The sequence below is a fragment of the Sebastes fasciatus genome, chromosome 19 (genome assembly GCF_043250625.1).
Source record: "Sebastes fasciatus isolate fSebFas1 chromosome 19, fSebFas1.pri, whole genome shotgun sequence".
In the NCBI taxonomy this organism is placed as follows: domain Eukaryota; kingdom Metazoa; phylum Chordata; class Actinopteri; order Perciformes; family Sebastidae; genus Sebastes; species Sebastes fasciatus.
In genome coordinates, this window is record NC_133813.1 from 8,897,808 (window position 1) to 8,921,613 (window position 23,806).

Here is a 23,806-nt window from a genome sequence, read left to right on the forward strand (position 1 = left end):
ATTTCCGTGGTATTTTATACGCCCTTTCGTGCAAATGGGCAGGGTCAGCTTAGTCTTGTGTGACAAAGGGTGGATCATACAAAAGACAGGGTGATAAACTCAAACATTAACAGACTCTAAAGGTGAAAAAAAACATTCAAATTGAGATGACAGAAGACAGGACAGACACAGAACAGAGGTTTTCAAGGAGAAGACAAATTCCTCCACAAGGTTTTGAGCCGATACGGGACAAACCAACGCTCCATCCATCATCTGGGATATTAATGGAACATTAGAATAGAAATATTGCTTATCCAGCAGTTACTTATTTTGCACCAAACAACTTTATTTTGTTTTTCTAACACTGAAACCCAGGAAGGTCTTGGCAACACAACACAGCCAGCGGCTTTGAATAACTCCAGTGCTTAAACGACTCCCCAAACGGCACCGCTCTCATTTTGGCAGAAAGCACCACAGATCTCCATCCAAGAGTGCAGGAGGGATTTGCCCCGACTCAGAGAAGTGCCGTTTTCTTTTCAGCCAGGAGGTAAAGAATTTATTTTCGCATTGTTTTCAGGTTTTAGCACTCAACCTGCTGCGTTGGCACACTGCAGCAAAAAACCAAAGAGGACTGCTCTCTGTGAAAACAGCTGGCATATAACCCTGTCTCTCACACACACACACCTCTGCTCCCCCAGCAAATATCACTTCACAAACACTGAGATGAAGTGTGGATAACTCAGGTTCTGCTTTATATTCAGGGTCTTGCTCAAGAATTGTTGGTATTATTTGTGTATTTGTTCTAATTCTTTCCCATCCATTCTCTCCTTCGAACTTAAAAGTCATGTTAGATTTCCTACAACAAATCTCCAGCTGGTAACTTCCCAAAATTAATCCCAAGACCTTCAATATACTCTGTCATTTTACATAGTCCATCTTGTAGTTTACTATTGTTAATTACTTCACATTATAAATCGAAAGTGCCAAAGCAGTCAAGTCAATGTTGTTTACTGTAAATAGCCAAAAATCACAAATTGGTCTTTACGATGTGTACAACATACAATTTCTTCTATCCTTAGACCATCAAATCAGACACAAGACTCCAGTCTGCTTTCGTATTTTATACTTGCTTTTAATGTTTTATGTAAAGCGCTTTGATTTGCCTTGTTGCTTAAAAGTGCCGTATAAGTTGCACGTATTGTTTTTAAATATCTGTTGATATGGTTATTGATATTTATTTATTTTTTAAACTGAACTAAAAAAATTATTATCCTTTAACTTTTACTGGGTATGAACCATCGTCACCAGTTGATCTTGTAGTGTGTATCTACTGTATGTGCTTACTGTCACTTGTTAAATTAAATGCCTGATGAAGGTGGTTGTACTGAAGCTATTTAATACATTTACAATGAGTAATGCTGGATTTTTTCTCTTTAATTATACTCCCTATGCACCTTTCTGTAAACAGGTGTTCAAGGATGACTTTTCTTTGATCATTTTGTATAAACAGTAAGCATTTATTGCTTTGTTTGAAATTGCTGTCAACTCATTTAGCTGTATGTTGCATTGGCACACTAAGAAAAAAACACTTGTCTTTTCTACTGCTAAGATATATATTTAAATAAGTGCTCAATGTCTCATCAACCCTGCAGCGAGCCTTTCTTCTGTCCTCCACTGATGCTGGTTTCATCCTTGCATTTTGCGGTCTTCAAGTTAGGAATAGATTTACATACAGTACCACGGATGAAAGACTTTCTAGCTTTCTTTAGTTGACTTTAAAAAAAAATGCTTCCAGCATTCAGGAAGATTTCAGGAAGCAGTGAAAATCAAACCAACATGTGTTTGATGAAGTGCCTTCATCTTTCCTATGATGTTTATCTCTGTACCTGAGGAGACGCCCTAGTCCATTTGTCTTTACAACGGCACAGTGAAGGCAACGCAAACGAGATATTCTCATTAAAAATGACTTCAGTATAAACACTTTCCATCATCTCTCATCTCTTTGATTCCAACAACCACCTCGGCAAGGCCTCACATCACAGCTATACCATTTAAAGCTCAGCAGCGCTCCTTAGTTCCATTTAAACAACTTATTTATTTGACAGGGAAGCTCACAGGGGACACCCCCCCCTTCCCTGCTTTTAAGTGCCTTGCTGAATTTCTGCAACAGTGAGATACAGTTAGAAACAGCAGGAAATCTCTATGCACTCAGATGGTCCGAAAACTCTGCAGCTGGTTGCTCAGCCAACCTGAAAAGTAATCAACCGTATGTCTGACTGTTTTCAGCCTCAAGGAAACAGTTTTCACAATTCATTATCTCATGACTCATACAGATATGTGAATGAAAATGGGTTCTATGGGTACCCACGAGTCTCCCCTTTACAGACAAGCCCACTTTGGGCAAATCAGCACACTGACAGCTGTTGTTGCCTGTTGGGCTTGAGTTTGCCATGTCCTGTGAAGGTTTCTGGACAATATTTGTCATTGTTGTGTTGTTAATTGATTTCCAATAATAAATATATACATACATACATTTGCATAAAGCAAGCATATTGTCCACTTCAACGCTGAGAAAAGTATTCAATACTTGCCAAATCTCCCTTTAAGGTGCATTTTGAACAGATACAAATAATAATCACTATTTCAAAATAATAATCACTATTTCAATCAATTGACAGCCCTACTACAGATACAAAAATGTCCTGAAATGACATCTCTCACACAAGCTTCAAGTCTCCAACAAGTGGATTTACATAGCGTACTGAAATGAGTGAAACTCAATTGAATGAAGGCTTGAAAGCTAGGAAATCAATGCAAAACCTAAGTTCTCAAGTTCTTGGGAAGTACTAATGTCAATTTTGTAATCGAAAAATATTTAAGCCATGAAATATATCTGAAGTCTGTTATGGTCCGACTTGAAACCTGTGTCATGTTTGTCAGGGAGGAAACCATGTACTCACGGCAGATTTCCACGCTCTCGTCAGACCCGTCCTCGCAGTCCGGCTCCCCATCACAGTGCCATCGCTTCGGGACACACTGGCCGTTGCGACACACAAAGTCCACTTCCACACAAGTCTTTCTAACTGGAGAGAGAAAGAGACAGAAAAGGGATGGATTCATTATACAGAAAAGACAGACAGGCTTCATGTTCTTTAATCAAACATCTCCCATCAAAGAAATTGAAACTCATGAATAATAGGAAGAGAGGGGGGGAAAGAACAAAGCCATACTCGCCATGCCTCATGAATATGAATTGCAGTACGCCCAATCCGAGCCTCTTTATCATCAGGTGAAAAGGTCACGAGTTTACAATTTGTTGCCTTCTGATTAAGCAAAGCCCAACCTCCACATTTGCATTCAAAACCATCCTCTGGAGATGTGACTGCTGCATTCATTTTCCATCAAAAGGAGGAAGATCATAGAAAACACATCTAACAGATAAAGTTTAAACCCAAGTGAGAAAAAAGGAAAACTCCAGTCTTGATCATGAGGTAGATCACATTTGCTGTGAATTCTTGCTTTACAAATGGACATGGCAGATGAACAAAGGATTAAGAAAAACCCTCCACAAGTCACTGGACGACTCCAGGTAGGGCTGAACAAGAAAAATATCCAACTGCCATTTTTCTGACCAATATTGCAATTTAAATTCATTTTGTTTCTACATGAATACAGTCAGATTAAATAATGCAGTTGTTGAACTCCAGTGAGGATAGTAGACTATAGAACAATTAACAGTATATATATGGAGCCGAAAACTGAACGGCCTCCAACTAAACCTTTCACCTCATGCAGCTTATTAAGACATGGTTAATTATGCAAGTTCTAATTAGAATCAAGGCTCTTGCAATTTGAATTATAATTTGCCGCCGCAATTTTGAAATAAAACGATGAATGATTTAGCCCCATCTCCAGGATATGTTGGTCTTGTGCAAATCAAGGGAACAGGAAAAAAGACCAAAAAAGAAGAAGCCAGGAAGAAATGAAGCAGACTTTGAAAACATAAATAAATGGTTCAATGGAGATAAGAGTATTCCTGATGGTCTGTAAGGAGCAGAGACGATGGAGTGTTTCAAGATGGCTGGGTTCTCAGAACAATCTATACCACAACACAAACCCCCTCCAATAGTCTCAGCACCTCCATGTCCAGCAAGGCTTCAGTGTCTCCTTGAGGCCTTTCCTCCGTCTCCTCAGTCTCTCTGACCAGAATACAAATATGCACCCAAGAAACAACCAACTACAATTTGAGCCACGAGAGCAGCAAGTCGCAGCGGGCCTCATTAGCAACCTTCTTTTATGAATTATTTGGGATTCTCAAATTTCACACGTCTTAGTTCAGTCTGGGCTGAAAGTCAAAGCAACTCTGATCTCCCGCTGAGAGAATAACAGACAGAGACTCAAACGTAACTAAATGTCAGCGGATGTGAGAGAGAGTGAAGGGGGTGAAACGGATTATGGACAGAGAAAGACAATCTGTTTTGGTCCATCATCGCGTCACTGTCATCATTAGAAAAGCCACTGTTTTGATTGGCAGAACATTATCCGTGTTAACCTCTAGATAAATTAAGTATAATGTACATTTCCACAGCATTAATTACTCAAAGAGTACATTCCCTCCCATTTCTGGCAGCCTTTTATTTTGAAAAATCTGCAAGAAGTGTTGAGCTTCAGTACAGCAAATTCATCCGTTACCAACTAGTATTAATTCCCTGCAGGAAATCCTGTATATTTATATCTGAGGGGGTCTTCTGGTTATCAGGATTTTTTTCCCCTCACATCACCCTGCAGTAGGATCAGCTGTTTTTTTTTTCTCCCCCTCCATCCCTTGCCTTCTTCCTTTTCCTCACTCATTCCCGTCGCTTGTTCTTTCCTCCCTCCCAGTCTCACATGACCCAGATAGACGAGGGACACGAGAAAATGGAAAGATCTGAAATGTATTGGACATGCACACGCACACAAACCTCTGTCGTATCCATATTTAGCTCTGCTCTATCTGCTACCTTCCCATCACCGGGTCATCCTGTCCCAAGGGATGCTGGGAAGTCTCCTGATGGGGCCAAGCTAACATGGCAGGCTCTGATTCTGAATGTCATGTGACATGTGTGTAAATGTGAAGAAGTGGGAACATGTGCCATCTAGTCTATACTCTGTGGGCACATTAAAAAAAAAAAAAAATAGTATGTTTTACTTGACTGTATCTGCTAGTCAGTATAACAACTGTGCAGGAAGAGGCTACAGTTAAATACCCTTACCCTATGCTGCTCCATAAACTGGAGAGAGAAGAACTACTGGCATCAGTCCCACCAATGTAAAGAGTTTATCTGGCACCCTGTGAGGTGACCTTTCAAGATACAAGTTAGACACCATTTCCAACTTAATTTACATATTGTTCACTTTGGCACTCAGGAAACCATGCTCAATTGTAACCGAGATGAATTGTCACCAATTCGCCCACACTCCCATCAAAGGCCACATTAACAGTGTAAATACAATAAATTTCCAGCCCACGTACTGCACTGCAGCAATGGAAATGGCAACTGATCCACACAGAAAGAATAGCACAAACAATAACATCCTAAGAAGCATGGATTATCACAACATTTAAGAGGCTAATAAGTAAGAAAGGGAGGGCATTTATGATGAAAATTAAAAGGATAAGGCTTCTATTATATTTCATCATTCTTGTCAAAAAAAAAATCCTATGAAATGACCAAAACCAACATGTGTTAGTCCTTCTCTCAATACTTTGACTTCTCCCTGCCTGTGGTTCCTACTGAAGACGTAAATCTTTAAAGAGGAAATGAAACGTTCAACCAAGTTAAGCTGGTTTACTAAATGGATTTATACTCTAATGAACTATTATATAAAAAAACATGACAAATGTCAGCATTTAAGAGAAAAAAGAAGAGGTTTCATCTTTTTGTGTGCAAAAATGGTTAGCTCGGCTAAGTTACACAGATACAACGGTAGAGACCGTGAAAGACGGAGACTGAGGAGACACAGGACATAAGGAAACAAAAGGGGGGACACTATTGTATTGTTCCTGGATGTAAAGATGAGTTTTACAATGTTAAAACTAAGGACAAAACAGTTCATTTCATAAACTGCTGCTGAAACAGATCAGTAAGTTACTGCAGCACTGGCTATAGTGACACTGGAAGAGCCCTCCGACAGGCACTGAGTCCAGCTGACTGTCTCCCCATCTCCCGTCTTCTCCCCTCACTGATCACCCGTCTCTCCTCCTCTGCTGCCTCATTCAGACTGTTCAAAGACAGGGTCGCTAAGAAAATAAACTCTGAAAGCACTACTTTATTCTGAAGCCCACTTTATAGCGTTTGTTTACGTAACTTGCGTAACTAGCTTCTGCAAGCTAGCTAGCTAGCTAGCTGCCGGCTCAACATTAGCGTACCAAAACTACCGTCACAAAGTAAAGTAAAACAGGCTCACTGATGTGTTTTTAATAGTTTTTGGGCAACAATGGAGTATGGTGTATATGTATGTGTGTCTCAGTGATGCAGTTCTCTGTGCTCAAAGTACAGTATGTGTGTGTGACAGCAGTGTGTGTTTAGCATCTCACCACAGGAGTTCTCGTCACTTCCGTCGGTGCAGTCCTCGTCTCCGTCACACTGCCAGACGGACGGGATGCAGCGGCCGTTCCCACACTGGAACTGGCTGGCCTCACATTCTGTCCTAGTACCTACAGAGGAAAACAGACACACAGAGGGGTATGAGGAAGTGATTATAGTCTCAAATGTTTTCATAATTATCATTTAGTGTTTGTTCAGATATAATTTGCTTTTTGTTTAGTCCTGGCAGGATTCCCTGCAGTGCTGTAATTATGAAACAAATTGCTTTAAACAGAACTAGCTGGCAGTCAGAGCAGATCTCAGCCACCACTGAGCCACCGCGGAGATACGCCAGCTCCACTTGAAGTTCTTCTTGCCTCCTGACAAACTTGCTTTACATTTTCCCAACTGTACCTCTGCTAACCACCACCACAACATCTGGGAATTGTGGTGAAATATCTTCCATCAAGCTCCACTTGTGCAACTCATCCTGGCTTGTTTGCTGTGTCATCTATACAGCTCTATAAACACGATGAACGGGAGAGAAAGACCTTCCTTGAATAATGTTGTGTTTGAGCACTCAGAAACACACTCACGCCGTTGATGTCTGAACTCACACCCCCGTGTTTGCAACTGAAGATGAAGTGACATAAATAATTTAGTGGAGAACTAAAGCTCAGCATCCTGAATATATCTACCGGATAACATCTGTTCAACTGTCGTCTGAAGGACATTCGATGTAGAAAAAGTGATGTAGAGGAAAAAGAAAAAAAAACGAAACCTACTAGGAATGCTTTCCCATTATCCAAAACCATGTACAACGTTTGCCATTTTTGTAAGTGTGATATACACACACACATCATGCCGATCTGGTTCAACATGCTAGCACTGAAAAACATAAAAGAAACGCAGCACTGTCCTCTTCAAGGCAGCTTACCAACATTGGATTCACGGTCTTGACAAAAATAAAACGAAAAGCAAATTAAAATTAAATGTTCAACTTCTTTAAAGTAAGTAAGTAAGTAAGTTTATAACAAGAAAAATGTAAAGTTACAAGCTAAGAATGGATGCAAAAATGAAATGAAATGCAGGTAATCAAGTGGCTGCCTCTCTCTCATATTGTGGTAAGTAGGTAAGGTCGCTTCTTTTGGGAGGGAGAGTTGCTTCTATAAACCTGATTGCTTGTATCTCCCGTGAGATCTGGCAACACTGGAGGAACAGATCACACAAACCATCCAAACAGCGAGGTTGCATTCCAAAATAAAAATAGCAAGTCTGACATGATATGGACAGCACAGAGAGAGTAACAAAGTACATCGGTAGAAGAGTGAGGATTAAGGAGAGTGAAGAGATTAAAACAGAAACTCGAGGAGGGAGAAAGAGTAGACAGCTATCACAGAAATCATGATATCCGTCAAAGCAGCATCATGTGCTGACGTCTGGGTGCATCTGCATTCAGTTCTCAGTTTGGTGAATACTGAAACTGCAGTGGAAACAAAATGCTCCAAGATTTAATTACCCTTCAACAAGAAAAACTCTGCACGGCAAAAGCAAGTCTGTCGTACTGGAGGTAGTGACGAGACGACTCCAGGTCTTAAAATAACATAGTCTGACCTTGACGGTCGCTTTAGTCTGGACTGTGTGTCTGTCCAGGTGGGTAAATGGAGCACACAGTGATGATAGAAGCCCAGGAGGGGGTCGCAGATGCCGCTGACTCGATTTGCCACTGAGAGATCAACTACTTTTCATTAAAAGGTCACAAGTGTCCCTGTAAAAACTTTTAGCGTTTGCTAAAATAGAAGACAATTTAAAAAAACGACCACATTTTCAGGCCAAAAGGATTGCAGGTATTTACACCAGAATTGTATCCTTGTCAAGATGGAAAAAGCCTCTAAAAACTGCATTTAGTCACTGAAACGGCATTATGAAGGGAAATGTTTTAAGTGGGTCAGCAGCTCCTTAAGGAAGAGAAACAATTCCTTTTGATTTGAACCTGAGGAGCCTCAGGCCTTCAACTGATGCAGCAACACACCAATGAAAACCTGCATGAATGAATGCTTCTACTATGGATGTAATAATTAACTGTTACCCGACATTAAGAATTTTTTTTATAGGTTAAATGGTTAAAAGAAATAATAATTAAAAAGCTGAACAAAACTCAGTGGAGCGGCTAGTCACTTAAAGGAGAATAGCTGGTCCACCTTAAAAGCCCACACTTGCAAAGATATGCAACCTCTCTGTATATGTGTCCTCTCAAAGTCATGCTAGAACAGTGGGATGTATATTTGCATTTAACAAACCTCCTGACTGCATAAAAAAGTAGACTCACCTTTACTCAGATTTTATGCATATGGTGGTGTGTTCTTTATACTATGACAGTTTTCCTAAAATTATATTTAAAAAATAGCAATATATCGCCTTGCTTACAGTATCGCAATGTATTGAATCGTGACTCCTGTATCATGATGCGTATAACCAGATTCTTGCCAATACAGAGCCCTAGAATTTACTAGCCCGATATGGCATTTTACTTGCACCATGCAAGCGGGCAATCCTTATTGTTGAGCCCTGAACTTATGAGCACATCTCTGGTGAACGTAAGATTTAAAGTGGTGCTTTTTTGCAATTCTTTGTGGACAAAATCAACTAATCGATTAGTCGATAAAATCGTATGAATGTTAGTCGACTAAGAATTTCTTTGGCCAAGGTCAGCTTAGATACGAGTCCTATAACTTTACAGCACGGGAGGAGGTAAATATACAGCCAACAGTGCCAACAGCCTGCAGACTTTTATTCAACCAAGCCTACGCCAGCTGTACACCACAGTCATGTTAGAGAATAGAGAGTACGCTGACCTTTCATCCACATTACCATTTCAATCACCACAATCAAAGCATAATGGATCACAGCGTTCCTACCTGCATTTTAATCAGAAGAAAATGAGCACATCAACCCATCAAACAAAGAACCACTGACAGACAGATAATAGGGACACGAAACAAGCGTAGCTCCTCAGTAAGAAAGTTGCAGCTAAAGATAGCTGCCTGCCTATTGCATGCCCTTTATTCAGAACTCCAAGATTAAGGTTACATGATATATTCCATATTTCTACTTCTCTGTTACAACAGTTTACAATTCTACAGTGTTGTACATAGGCTAGATTTCCCAAGTGGCAGAAACATTGAGCGGCCAGTAGAAATGTTCAGTGAACTGTGACGTGGCAGGTAAGGAAAAAAAACAACTTGATTTCAGACCCTGAAAATAAGCCAAAATACAGATTCCTCCAACCACAAGATCTCCTTCTAAACTTTACTAACATCAAGATGTTTTGTAAATGATCGGAGAAAAAACAAAAAACATCTGACCATGATCAAGACACTTCCTGGGGAAAGAGGAAACAGACAAATGAGTCAAGGAATGACAAAACTTCCTTCTTTTTCTGATGATTCAGATTAGCAGGAAAACAAAAAAGAAAAAAACTCATTAAATAAAGTGCTTTGGGAGGCTTGCTGCCATGCATACAGTAGATTGAGCTCAAAGGTGCTCTGGGAATTCACTGAAATGTTAAAATCATTGCCAGACAAAAATGTTGCATTAATTGAACTGAAGTACAGTTTTGCAAGCTTTTGATCAGAGTATCCCACTGTTAATGCAATTTGGACCTTGTCCAGCACCTTGTTATGATTGTACCGTGATCTAGACGTTCCAGACACACTGGGCCAATTTAAAAATTTGGTATATCTTGTAATTTTCAGACAAGGATTGCCATGATGCCAGAAACACTGGGAACCAGCTCAATGATCTACTACAGAGGCAATCTACATTTCACTTATATGCCACAATTCAAACTCTTATCCTAGAGAACAAAATGTAAAAAGAGACATATGCTTTTTTTCTGCAATTATACTAATGTAAAAAATCCCATTGGCTTTTTGTCGAGGGAACCAGGGCGATGCTAACTTCCTGGTTTGCCTACACAAACACGTCATCCCTGCAGCATTCCATTCTACAAATTACACAGTAATTTCATAACAAAATTACCCATTCAGATTGGTGTGACCTTTCACAGTATTTACTTTTAAACCACTCACTCCAGTTGTGTTGCAAAAGTGCAAACTCTAAAATATATAAGAAGTAAACACACCAGTCATCATCATGAGGGAAAAAGTTCATATCAAAACGCAAAAGTCCTGACTCATTGCATCAGCCTGACCGACTGCTCACTGCTGACGAACATTTAATGCTGACAGAGCAGAAGCGATAATGATGATATAAAGAGAGCCTCAGGCGCCCAGTGACTGCTTAGTCCTCTGTTGATCAAAAACAAATCACCATATGAACCACGGAAGTATCGTAAAGATACAGCAGGGTTTTCAGATGAAACAAATATAGTTAATTTTTCTGAGTCCATCCATCAGTGTTCACCCATGTTTGTTTTAGTAATTCACAAGGACAGCTATAGAGCTGTGCCAATACCTTACCAGAGTTTTGGGACAAATACCTAAGCTATACTTTGTTAACTTACTTCAACAAATGTGTTTTTTTACAACACTTTTATGCATTTAACTAAAGCCAGTTCTCAAATGTTAAACTTATGAGACATAATAGAGCATGAGAATGACCAGCATAGTTATATCATCATGTTCTAAGCCCTTATACAGTCAACATTTTTTTTTAAATTAATGAATTATTAATGAATGTTTCTTTCTGATTTATGACTAGAATAACTTGACACAGCGCTGATGCTCTGCATCTCAAATGAATCTTCAGGTTCCCAGCTTTCAGATGATGTACACCACTTCTATGTGACATCTACCGTTGACCTGCTATCTCCCCCTAAAGACCCCCTGTACCCCCATAACAATAGACAAAAATGGGTCTATTGTGGGTCTCAGAGGGTTAAGTTGCAACTGACTCAAGGCTATTTAGCATTACCTAATGATGTTAATGTCACTTTGCCACTTTAAGGGCATTTAACACCTCTACTAAGTAATTTCCTGGGTGACACCCTGTACTGAAAAATGCATCTATAAATCTAATACAACAGCACAGTTTGCAAAGTGGTTTGCTGTAAAGTAAATGTTAGATGTAGTAAACAGCGTGCAACATGCAAAGCCACTGTAACCAAGAACCCAAGCTGCAGAAAATGATATATTCCTGTGTTTCGTTTCTTTAAGGGTGTATTCTCTGGGGTTACTATCCTAGTGTCTCTACACAAACCCATTGACTTGCTGTCTGCAAAACTGCACACCCTGCACTTTGATCCAATCAGCACAACAACAGACTTCAATAGTAACCTGAAGTATATAAACCCGTACAAGAGTATTCTCCTTTTCCCTGCAGTGTCGGACTCAATTTTTAGCTGACATTTAAAGTCGGAACTCACCAAACTGTACGCTGCTACCATATAATAAAAAGGACTGAGGAAGCTTTCACCACTTTGTCTTGCAAACAGCCTTCAAAATCCTTCTTTGTGTGCTTTTTTTGTTGTCGTTTTGCATAAATTATTGCAAGATTAGTTCATGATGACCAAGAACACATGACTAAAAGATTTTTGGGAGCTAGATACAGCAATACGTCTCCTGTGGCTGCATTTAGAAAGTGCAAACCGCAAAAACGTGCGCTAAAAATTATTGAGTGAATCCAGAATTTTATAGAAAACAGGCTTGAATATTCAGCCCGTTCGCACGAAAAGGTTTATAAATGCCATGGTAATGCACAAGCCATTTAGTGTGCGTAAATAATTTAACGCAAATTTGTTTTAATGTCACTAATTTCTTTAACACAAACGCAACTTAGGTTGTAGCAGGCTCAGCTAAATAACACTCAAAACTTGCACTAAATTATCGCGAGGAAAAACTGGCATGGCCATTTTCAAAGGGGTCCCTTGACCTCAAGATATGTGAATGAAAATGGGTTGCCCACTTTATGTTAATCACATGCAGTTTGGGGCAAATCATAGTCAAGGCCGCACACTGACAGCTGTTTGCCATGTTTATGATTTGAGCATATTTTTTATGCTAAATGCAGCACAGTTTCTGCACAGTATTTGTCATTGTTGTGTTAATTGATTTCCAATAATATATATATATATACACACATTTGCATAAAGCAAACATATTTGTCCACTCCCAGGTTGATAAGATTATTAAATGCTTGACAAATCTCCCTTTAAGGTACATTCTGAACGGATAAAAAAAAATCTGTAATTAATCGCAATAAACTATGGACAATCATGTGATTAAATATTTTAATTGATTGACAGCCCTACTCTTTTCCTGACAGTGATGCTAGTACACAGTCTTAAATGTTCAACACACTGTTATGCATACAAATGTGTTGATCAGAAGTCTATATTGACTTAAAGAACCAATTATCTTGATATTAACTGCAATTTTAAAACCGCAGATTATTTCACATGAGAATTATTCACCTGCTAGTACTCCCCATGTGCTTGAAACCATAGATTCAACAGGCGTGGAGCTGCAATGAACAGTCTACCTCCCAAAATAGTAGATCATTGTGCGCTATAGAAATGCTGTCACACTGGAGGTCACGGTAATGCAATTTTCCCCAGTAACAGAAATGGTTGCAGTGTACTCCTCCTCCTCCCTGTCCACCACTCCGCCCACTTCAAGAAACAAGCGCACCCCCACACAGCCCCCCCCCTCATGTAGCTTAGGATCTGGGTCTAGCATGGTATCACAGTAACCGTGGAGGAAAAATACATCCATTTTAATCAGGCCAGCATTGCTGCTGCTGCTGCTCTTGCCGCCATCTAATTTGCGTTACGTCTTGTTCAAATAGGCTCGCACAATCTCAATCTGTGTGTGTGTGTACGTGTGTGTTTGGGTTTGGTTTGGAGCGGAGAATGAGCAGGAGGTGGTGGGTATATGCTAGTGTGTGCACATTACAAGCACTAGTTTTGATTCACCGTTTCCTCTAAAGGACATTTTTCACAGTAGGTAGGAGGTAAGAGAGATCTGTGCAAGGCACAAGCAGCCAAACACAGCTCTCTGCCTCTCTGAGCTGTTTTATAATTTAGCCTGCGTGCAAACTACTGCTGAAATGATTAGTGACTGCATAAATACTATGCCAAAGTTATGTGCATACATATTCTATGTACCTGGGTACAGAAAGAAAGTCCCACAATGTCAGCAGCTAGGCCTGACCCAGGACTGTCATACTACGTATCATGGACCTGCAATTCTATCTCCAAGAGAAAGAGAAACTGAACAGCCCATAAAATGAGTTACGGTAATAATAAACTCATTAGATTGCAGCCAATCTTTTTAGCAAACCATAAGAAAGGGAAAAATTACATTAGGTGAGTGCAAAGTAACTAAAAATCAGGATTTAACTTGACCAAGCAAGGCTTCTTCAATTGACATCAAATACAAACCACAACTTTTTCACTTAGCGATAAATAGTCCTGGATGAGGGCAAAATGCCTGGATGATATCTGATTATTTAATTAAGCAAATTAAGTTTAAGGATGTGAGTTGGTGTTGAAAGCAGTAGTCAATTGATTAGTTGATCCAAGTAAAAACAATTGAACAATTTTAATAAATAACTTTGTAATTAATCAAGCTAAAACACCAAACATTTGCTGCATCCAGGTTATCAAATGTGAAGATATCTGTAGGGCTGCACCAACAACTAGTCATATATAGTGCAGTGATATAGTGCATTTTGATGATTAAGTAAAGTATCAATAGCTGCAGCACTGGAGCAAACTGCTCTACAATTACCACCAGTAGGTAATAATAACCCTGGCCAGACAGATAGACAGACAGACAGACAGATAGACATAGACAACTCCAAACTTTCACTAAATTTTGGCAAGGAAAAACTGGCATGGACATTTTCAAAGAGGTCCCTTGACCTCAAGATATGTGAATGAAAATGGGTTCTATGGGTATCCACTACCTGTATTTTATTATCAAAGTAGTTTGGGATCATTCCACTCAATTTATAGACCAATCATCAATCATCTGTTGTTATTTGTGATTAAAGGATAATGGAAAGTATCAATAGCTGCAGCACTGGTGCAAACTGCTCTACAATTACCCCCAGTTGTTAATAATAACTTAACCGTGGCCACTCACTTCTCATAATCATGCCCTCATTGGGATCACCTGGTAATCACCGCGGTCGCTCCTCCTTCACCCTCCTCACCCTCAGCTGCATGCTCCTCTACCGGGTTTACTGCTTCCTATTCTGCCTATACCCATGTACTGTCTCATCTCTCCATATCAATCCACTGTAACCCCCCTTCCCTTTCTCTTCTCCCTGTCGGCTTCCCACTTCAGGAATAAATAAATAAATTACCAAGCTCGCTCGCTGGGGTTGGTGGTGGTGGTGAAGGCAGGAAGACACGCACAGACACAGACTCACAGTAATACAAGGAGGAGCAAAGCAAAGAGGGGTTTTATTTATTCGCGTGGTGAAAATTAATTGACCGCAGGGCTAATTGGCCGTGAATGAGTACAGAGACGAGGCAGTTGCTGTGAAACCACAGGCCTCCTCTCTCATCTCCTCCCCATCCATCCCCCCTTTTATTTAATCCCAGAGACAAGATATTGAGCTAAAACACTCAAGCTAAAATGACTTAAAGACGCTTATAAAACACAATTCAAGCACACACAACGGCAGAAAACGGCTCTTTTCCAGCCGTTGAAAGACGTTCTTTTTTGAATTTCGTTGCTAAGCTCCAAGGTGTAGAGTCGACGGAGCACGGACATTCCGCCAAGGAGAAGAAGCCGAGACAGGTGTACAGCTCCTCGGCTAGCTTAACTAACCTCTCCTCTCTCTCCATCCATTCCCCCCTCTTTTATTCCCATATAGAGCTAAAACACTCAAGCTAAACGACTTAAAAGACGTTTATAAATACAATTCAAGCACACAAAGCCAGTAAACGGCTCTTTTCCAGCCGTTAAAAGACGTTATTTTTTTAATTTCGTTGCTAAACTGAAAGGTGTAGAGTCGATGACGCACGGACATTCCGTCAAGGAGAAGCCGAGACAGGTGTACAGCTCCTCGGCTATAGCTAAACCTAAACCTCCTCCTCCACGGGACACGGTGCGTGTTTTCCCAAATAACAAACACACATTATTAAGGGGGAAAAAAGACTTACCGTGGACGTTAACAGTGCAGTGCTGGAGACATATTAGCAGCGGCAGCAGCAGGAGGAACCCCGGTGTGGACGTGACCATCTCTCTCAAGCAGTGGACGGTTTGCTAGCTGCTGAGCGCTCGCGGGTTTGCCGTTCCTTTCCTTCCTGCTGGCTGGCTCGCGCTGGCTCCCTGCTTCACACCAGCAGCACGCGCTGCACACACACAACTGAAAAGAATGGAATGGAACGGAGAGGAGGCGGAACGTCAGAGCAGCAGACCACGCGCCCCTTTTGATTGATCTACAACCGCGCGCCGTGGTGGGGGCCGGTCACTCCTCTCTCAAGCTGAAATCCATTTCACTAAAAGTTGACGGTAACGAGCGGCCCCGGTAACCGGTTTGGTAGTGGTGGTGCTCTACTATACACACACAGAGCCCGTCACAGCTGAGGAGGGTTTTTCTTTTTTTTCCTCCTTCAGTACGTCTTGGAACATTGTTAACCCTTCACTATCCGCATGGAATAATAATGAACTGATAATGTAGAGTTTATTTACATACAGAAATCTGATTATTTAATTAAGCAAATTAAGTTTAAGGATGTGAGTTAGTGCTGAAACCAGTAGTCAATTGATTAGTTGAGCCAATTAAAAACAATTGAACAATTTTAATAAAAAACATTGTAATTATTCATCAAGCTAAAAACACCAAACATTTGCTGCTTCCAGGTTCTCAAATGTGAAGCTATCTGTAATGCTGCACTGCAAAGGGGGCCAAGCTTAACTACAGCAAAACATCCATTTACAAACTCACAACTCGTGCAGTATAATCCAAGTCTCATTTATCCAGTAGTATGCTCACTACCTCCCAAACACATGCATCTTCACTAAAACCTTTCTATTTAAAGAGAAAGGCCTCATCAATTTACAGTAAATACAAACCACGTCTTTTTCACTTTAGCGATAAATAGTCCTGGAACAGGGCAAAATGACTGATATCAGATATTTAATATAAGGCTAATTAAGTTTAAGGATGCGAATTAGTGCTGAAACAATTAGTCAATCGATTAGTTGATCGAGTGAAAAATAAATTGGTTCCAGCTTTCAGATGATGTACACAACTTCTTTGTGACATCTACTGTTGACCTGCTATCTCCCCCTAAAGAACCCCTGGACCCCCCTAAAAAAAGACAAAAACGGGTCTATTGTGGGTCTCAAAAGGTTAATGACTTTAGTTCCTTTCTAAACTGAAAAAAATCCACAATTTAAAACTAAGTAAGCGTATTTGCTAAACAATGGCCACTGTGACCAGAAGTGTTACAGGACAATGTCACATTAAATTTTCTATAGCCTACATTTCCCAAGATTCTCTGACCTACTGGCACACTTTGTGTGAGGAGGCTCGGGCTGTATGGTATAAGCTGAAGACCTTGGAGATGCTTCATCTTCAGAATAAGCATGGATGACAACATCACAGACACTGTACCTCCTCCATACTTTATGGCGCGATATGTAAGCAGAGTTTACTTTTTTTTGGTGGAGACTGTACCCATGTGTGCTCTCCATACTAAAGGCTTCTCTGATGTCTGATTTTTTGTTCTTTATCAGGTATCCAAATATCCTGAAGCTCATCATTCAATATGTCAAAATTACAGAAGATCAAATGTGTCATCATTTTCACAACCAAAGAATTAGAGTATATAGCTATCAGTTCAAAAGCACCATATGTTTAGTTTGGGGTTTTATTGCCGATCATTTTGTAAGAGCAGGTGTCTCATTTTTCAAAGACTGAATGCCAAATCTTACATCTCTTACATTTTCTTCCCTCTGTCTGTCTGAAGCTATTTCTCCCCATTTTGATCAGCGGGCCTGTGGATTTTCCAGAGGGCTGCGTGATGCCAGGTTTCATAGGCTCCCATCAGCTCTTATCAGAGGACTGAGCCTCATCTTCAGTGATGGCTGATGGCTGCTGATACACCCCAAGGCTCATTCTGTCCCAGATTTTTTACATTCCCTGAAAAAAACACACACGCAAACCACTGTACAATTCTGTATGAGGAAGTGTCTCTGTTTCACTCTGACTGTCAGTATCTCACCCCCAAACACACACTAAGATCTAACGGTTGTAAATCCAGTCTCTTATGAAATACAACCATGGAAAATCATTATTTGCAGGCTCACCAGCCGGGACCTGATTAGTGAAGATGACTCCAAAAATCTAAATCCATTAGCTCTCCTTATTTCACTTGATAATCAGCTCTATAAATACCAGAAAGGATTAGAGCTTTGAAGAAATAATACGTGTTTCCCGTCGAAGAAAATGTGATTTGACTGTTGATCAGTAAAACATTATACCAATCAGAGCCTGTTGTAGCAAAAACACACAATTTTAGTGGACATAAATGATGATGCCAGCTTGCCCCAATGGCACCATATGGCAGCATGTGAGCAGCTGCCGTCTGCAGCGCTCTGCCTCAATACTGGACCAATTTCAGAAACTGTTGTCGCTATTAGTCAGTTAGACACAAACCCATTGAAAAATAGGGTCCATGTTGAAATATACCGAAGGTACCCTTTAAGGCTTTAAGCGTAATCACTCTGGCACATTTAATTTTAAAATGCTTGCCCATGTGGAGCGGCTCACAGCAGGACAGCAGGGAGAAATGTTAAGTAAGCGTCCAGCAGTGCAATGAAACAGCAGCTTTATAGTTAGTTATATGAAAACAAGCTAAAACAGAGATTCATCAAGAACAAAAAGGGAGAAATAACTGAAGGAACTCCAGATGGTTTATAAAAACCGGGCCCCGGCAGGGTTTTTCCATTTTCATCTCATCATGTTAAAATCCAGCAGAGAAGTGACACTTATACGGCAGAGAATTGCACACAGCCTACAGATATCAACACTTCCTTTGACCAAACAGCTTTATCCTCGTCTCACCAGGATGCTGCGGGGACTCTCACCACTGGCTGGAAGCAGATATTTAATCATGCCCAGATCTGGGCCAGGTTTCTGAAGATGTTTGTTGCCAAAGGGGGGGGCTTCTTTATCTCTCTGTGAAGGAGCGCTGGTATAGTCCACTCTAGGATTATTTCTTTCTCTGTTTAGCCCTTAAATAAAGCGACAGAGAAGGGAGAGATGGTTCTGTTGTGTCTTAATACCACACCAGAATGATTCATCTAGTCCAAAATGAGCTGTGAAACACAACATTGAATGTATTTCACTTAAAGAGGACCTATTATGCTCATTTTCAGGTGCATACTTGTATTTGGGGTTTCTACTAGAACATGTTTACATGCTTTAATGCTCAAAAAACACGTGACTTTTTTCATACCGGCTGTGCTGCAGCACCTCTTATCACCCTCTGTCTGAAACGCTCTGTTTGAGCTCCTCCTGTTGTGATTGGTCAACTGAACCAAACTCTTCAGACTCCGCTCCAGCTCCTCTCTATCTAGCATTGTTTGAGAGTGCGCCAAACTAGCCGCTAACAAAGAACGTATATTGCCAAGAAGTGAAAGTCAATTGTTTGGTTCCATTGCAACATCAACACCCAGCAGCAAAGCTACGCTTCTGCCATTTTGGACTGAAAACGACTACTGGACGGCAATAAAACGTTTGCCTAAAATGTGCCGTACAAACGTAAAACAAAATTATTTCTATTCTATTGTCATAAGGATCTCATTTAAAACCTTCTAGTCAGAATTGACTGTGAAAAGCAGCCGACACTTCATCGTTCTTAAAAATATGTCATAACCATTAAAACAAAAAATTGGAATTGAAGGCTGATCAGCATCTGTAATTTCCCTAAAAGTCCCTCACTGATGAAACCTTATTACAAAAAGATGTCAAACATTAAAGAATCTGTTTTCTACTAATTTCTGTGGAATCAAATGACTGATCTGATAAATGTAGAGATTGATGGATTTTTATTGAGCCTTGAGAAGAGCACCAGTTGGAGGTGAACATGGAGGATGAGGAGGAGGAACAAGCATCTCTGATGCACAGCTCTCGTAGAAAGAATTATCTTAGAACTCCCCCCAAAAAACCTTTTAACAGGGAAAATGTGGGAGAAACATCAGGAAGAGAACCAGAGGAGAGATCCTCTTCCAGGACGTCTGTGAAGTCCACCAGGGCCTGAAGAAATACCACAAAGAAAATGTGTCAGGTGAAAATATCATACAGCTCCAAACCGCCGTTAAAATATCCCATTACAGTCAGGGTCAATAGTAGAAATATTACACAGTTATCTATTTGCATGTTATCTAAAATGTTATATATACCATACTGAGAGTGTCTCTGGCCTCTGCTTTGCCACTTAGGTCTTTACATGGAAATTGGATAGTTCCTCCTCAGCATTATCAGTATGCAGATAATCTTCTCACCTCCATGCATGATGAAAATAGCTAATTTTCTCTGTAAATGTTGAAGAGGAAATTTGCGTTTTAGTCATTAATAAGGATGCATGAAATACATTTCTGTTCACCTTGCAAATATTTAAAATGTGTGTCTTACCGTCTTCATGATGTTCCAAAGGCTCTCGGGATGACAGGCGGAGACTGCAGGATGCTGGGAGATTCTGGAGGTGGAGGTTCGGGCTGCAGCACTTTGTCTGAATCGTCCGGTAGAGGTGGCGGTGCAGGTTCCTGTAAAATACTATAGGGTAGAGGTTAAACCTGCAGCTGTCTGCCAGAATCTGCAGGTGGAGGTGGCTGCAGGTTGCTGGCAGAGGCTGTAGGTGGAGGTTCACGCTGTAGCTGTCTGCCATAATCTGCAGGTGGAGGTGACTGCAGGTTGCTGGCAGAGGCTACAGGTGGAGGCGGCTGTAGGTCGATGGCAGAAGTTTTTAGTGGAGGTTTGGCCTGCAGCCGTCTGCCAGAATCTGCAGGTGGAGGCGGCTGCAGGTTGCTGGCAGAGGCTACAGGTGGAGGCGGCAGCTGTAGGTCGATGGCAGAGGCTTTTGGTGGAGGTCTGGCCTACAGCTGTCTGCCAGAATCTGCAGGTGGAGGTTCGCGCTGCAGCTGTCTGCCAGAATCTGCAGGTGGAGGCGGCTGCAGGTTGCTGGCAGAGGCTACAGGTGGAGGCTCGGCTGTAGGTCAATGGCAGAGGCTTTTGGTGGAGGTTTGGCTGTAGCTGTCTACCAGAATCTGCAGGTGGAGGCGGCTGCAGGTTGCTGGCAGAGGCTACAGGTGGAGGTTGACAGAGGTTGGACGTTTTTTTGGTTTAGCTGTTAGAGGCGGAGGACCAGATGTTGGAATGTGACCAGAAGAGGTTTTAGGTGGAGCATGCGTCTCCAACTGTCTGCAGGTGGAGGCTACAGTAGGACAGCAGATGGCTGCTGTAGTATAAAGGCAGAGTTTCGGTCTGTAGCTGCTGGAACAGGCTGTTGGTGGAGGATCGATCACTTAAAAACACAATATTATTAACACATTTCCTGAAATCACAATATTATTTACACATTTCTTAAATCTCAATAATATTTACAGAGTTCATCTTATTGAACTGTCACATGTCAACATGTCTTAGGTTTCTTTGCTGGTGACGTCTTTGGCTTTGGTTCTCCAAAAGTGTCCACATCATACAGGGGAGGATAGAGTCCAACCCCGTATGACGCGTCCACACTCACCAGCCCGTCTTCACCGACTGAGGACGTGAATGAGGGACGATTCAGTCGCTCCCACAGCTTCTGCTTTATACAACGTCCAAGCTCCAGACTGTACGGACGAACCCGGCCACTCTTGTAGCTGTGAAAGACGGAAGAAACAGACATTTAATCATAATGATTCATGTGATTAAAAATGGGAAAAAATCAGTGATGGATAGATAGTTCTGTAGCAATTATTGAAGACATACTGAAGCATATTGTCTACCACTTCATGGTAGATCTTCTGGTAGTCTTCCACAGAGTGGTTGTGGATCCTAACGGGGTCGTTGTCATGGAGCAGTGGAGCGGAGGAGGACTGGGGGATGGGGGACACTTTGGAGAGCAGCGGCAGCTCGTCAGGTGGGATGGTCGCAAAAGATGTTGGGACCAAATCCAGCAGCCCAGGCATGTCAGCAGCTGAGGTGGAGGACTGAGGACTAGGAAGAAAATTCACCACCTCTGGATGTTCAGCAGAGGAGGGAGGGTTGGCAGTGGGAGCAGAGTGGTGGTGCACCTGAAGGTCAACAACACACGAGAGGATGTCAGTTAACTCACAACAGAAAAACACATCAGATGCACTGCAGAAGATCTTGAGGATTACATTGTGAACACTTTGGGACATTTTTTCTATCCAAAATATGAAAATCAAATGTCCGACCTGGTCGTCTCCTGCTCTCTCTGCCTGGCATTCGGAGACTGTTTTTCTACTGCAGTAGTCGTGATCCCGCAGGGCGATCGGATCAGCACACTGCAACAACACACACTCATGTTAGAATGAGAAATTCAACTGTACAATGTGAACTTCATTCTGAAATTTTCTGCAAAAATTCAACTTTCCTCTAGAAAATGAGATTACTTTCAAGACGTGGCCTATAGAGGAGCCAGGGGGAGTTTATTGGCTCATCTTAATAACACACAAGCTCCCCTGATAACATGAAATATTGACAATATGCTATTTTTGCCACGCATTTATATTTTCTGTATCTTCATCATCATGAATAATGCGTAAAATTAGGCTATTATTGACGTATGATTCATGTATTCATCACTAGTTGATTCACTTTAGTAAAGATACTGGCATGTATGCTATTGTTGCCATCACCATCAAAGTGACTCACTTTAACTCAAACATCAGAAAAACTTTGTTAGTCGCCGAATCGCCATTATTCATTTCTCTGTTTTGTAATATACAGATATGTCAAATGTTACAAAAATGACACATAAAAATAAAAATCACTATTTCACATGTGAAATTAACATTTTCACGTGAGAATTACTTAGGTTAACAAAACTTGGCACATGAAATCACAAGTAGGCCTACCATGGGACCCCAGAGTCAGTTAACAATCTATCATGAGGGCTCTGAAGGCCTCGACTGTAAAATACACAGAAAACACCTCACATGGGAGAAGTTTACCTTCAGAAATCTGCTTATGTTTTAGTTTGGTTTAGATAAAAGATAATGTTTTGGGTTCAAATAAACTCTTTCTGCCTGAAAACCCTGAATGCAAAAACTTCTCCCATGCAGAAACTTTAAAAGTGTTCAAATCTCACATTTTCCATGATGGGAGTTGGTTGTGTGGCTGTCGTCAGTCTCTGAGAGTCTTTAGTCTTTTTCAGGATGCAAGAAATCCTCAGTTGATGCGTTAATTTGCAAGAAATCGTCGAGTGATACTACTCGAGTGATAAGTGAAACTTTTCTTCGGTTAGAGGTTTATGTGTTTAAATAATGCTGTTCTATAAATGATGCACCTGGAGGGAAACCATGGCAACCATGGAATCCTTAATGTCCATTTAGTGCACACATGATTTTACAGTGACGTCTCACCTGTGTGATCTAAAGTTTCATCCAAACAGCTAAAGACCCGAGTCCACATCTAACCACTGAAGCATCTGAAACTTCATCAATGAGGCCTGTTAAGACCTCCCGAGAGATTTCTATACATATCACTCGGTTTTGCTGTTTCACACAGACTCCAGGCTGATTTAGTAAAAACATTTTGAATATTTAGCTGCAGCAGCCGCTTCAGGATTGACCACAGAAATAATGAAAGTACATGTTATTTTACAATACGTGGGAAAGTACAATGACTGTAGTCCAGTGGTGGAAAGTAACTAAGTACATTTACTCAAGTACTGTACTTACGTACAATTATGAGGTACTTGTACTTTACTTGAGCAACATTTTATCTTACTTTATACTTTTATTCCACTCCATTTTGAAAGCAAATATTGTACTTTTTACTCTTCTGCATTTATTTGACAGCTTTAGCTACTAGTTATTCAGATTATTCATAGACGATCAAAAAACATTATGATGTATTACCACAGGTTAATGCATCACTAATTATAATTCAATTCAAAATCTGAAATGGCCATTCTGCATAATGAGGATGTTTACTTTTGATACTTTAAGTATATTTTGATGTTAATACTTTTGAACTTTTACTTAAATAAGACTTTGAACGCAGGACTTTTATTTACTTTTTTATTACAAAGTATTTTTACACTG

At 40.7% G+C, this 23,806-nt stretch overlaps 2 protein-coding genes across 4 annotated transcripts in view; both read right to left on the bottom strand.

The window, feature by feature from the left end:
- Window positions 1-16,093, bottom strand: part of vldlr (very low density lipoprotein receptor) — a 50,551-nt gene extending 34,458 nt beyond the window's left edge. The window contains exons 1-3 of one of the 2 annotated variants that reach the window (XM_074617056.1): window positions 15,682-16,093; window positions 6,557-6,676; window positions 2,940-3,062 (exon numbers count right to left, since the gene is read on the bottom strand). In XM_074617056.1, coding sequence (XP_074473157.1) covers window positions 2,940-3,062; window positions 6,557-6,676; window positions 15,682-15,760 — 322 coding nt within the window. In that variant the 5' untranslated portion in view covers window positions 15,761-16,093. The remainder of the gene's footprint in view (window positions 1-2,939; window positions 3,063-6,556; window positions 6,677-15,681) is intronic. The other variant, XM_074617057.1, reaches the window with a different exon arrangement.
- Window positions 16,094-19,560: 3,467 nt separating this feature from the next.
- LOC141757618 (uncharacterized) lies at window positions 19,561-23,022 on the bottom strand. 2 transcript variants are annotated; one of them, XM_074618205.1, is made up of 6 exons: window positions 22,849-23,018; window positions 21,504-22,042; window positions 21,277-21,394; window positions 20,166-20,306; window positions 19,934-20,066; window positions 19,561-19,787 (listed from the first exon to the last, which is right to left on the bottom strand). In XM_074618205.1, exons 1-5 carry the CDS (start codon window positions 22,855-22,857, stop codon window positions 19,977-19,979), a joined length of 897 nt encoding a protein of 298 aa, XP_074474306.1. In that variant the 5' UTR covers window positions 22,858-23,018; the 3' UTR covers window positions 19,561-19,787; window positions 19,934-19,976. The 2 variants fall into 2 exon arrangements, with proteins under 2 accessions (XP_074474306.1, XP_074474307.1); XM_074618206.1 differs by lacking the exons at window positions 19,561-19,787; window positions 19,934-20,066 and having other exon boundaries at window positions 20,166-20,296; window positions 22,849-23,022.
- Window positions 23,023-23,806: the final 784 nt, after the last annotated feature.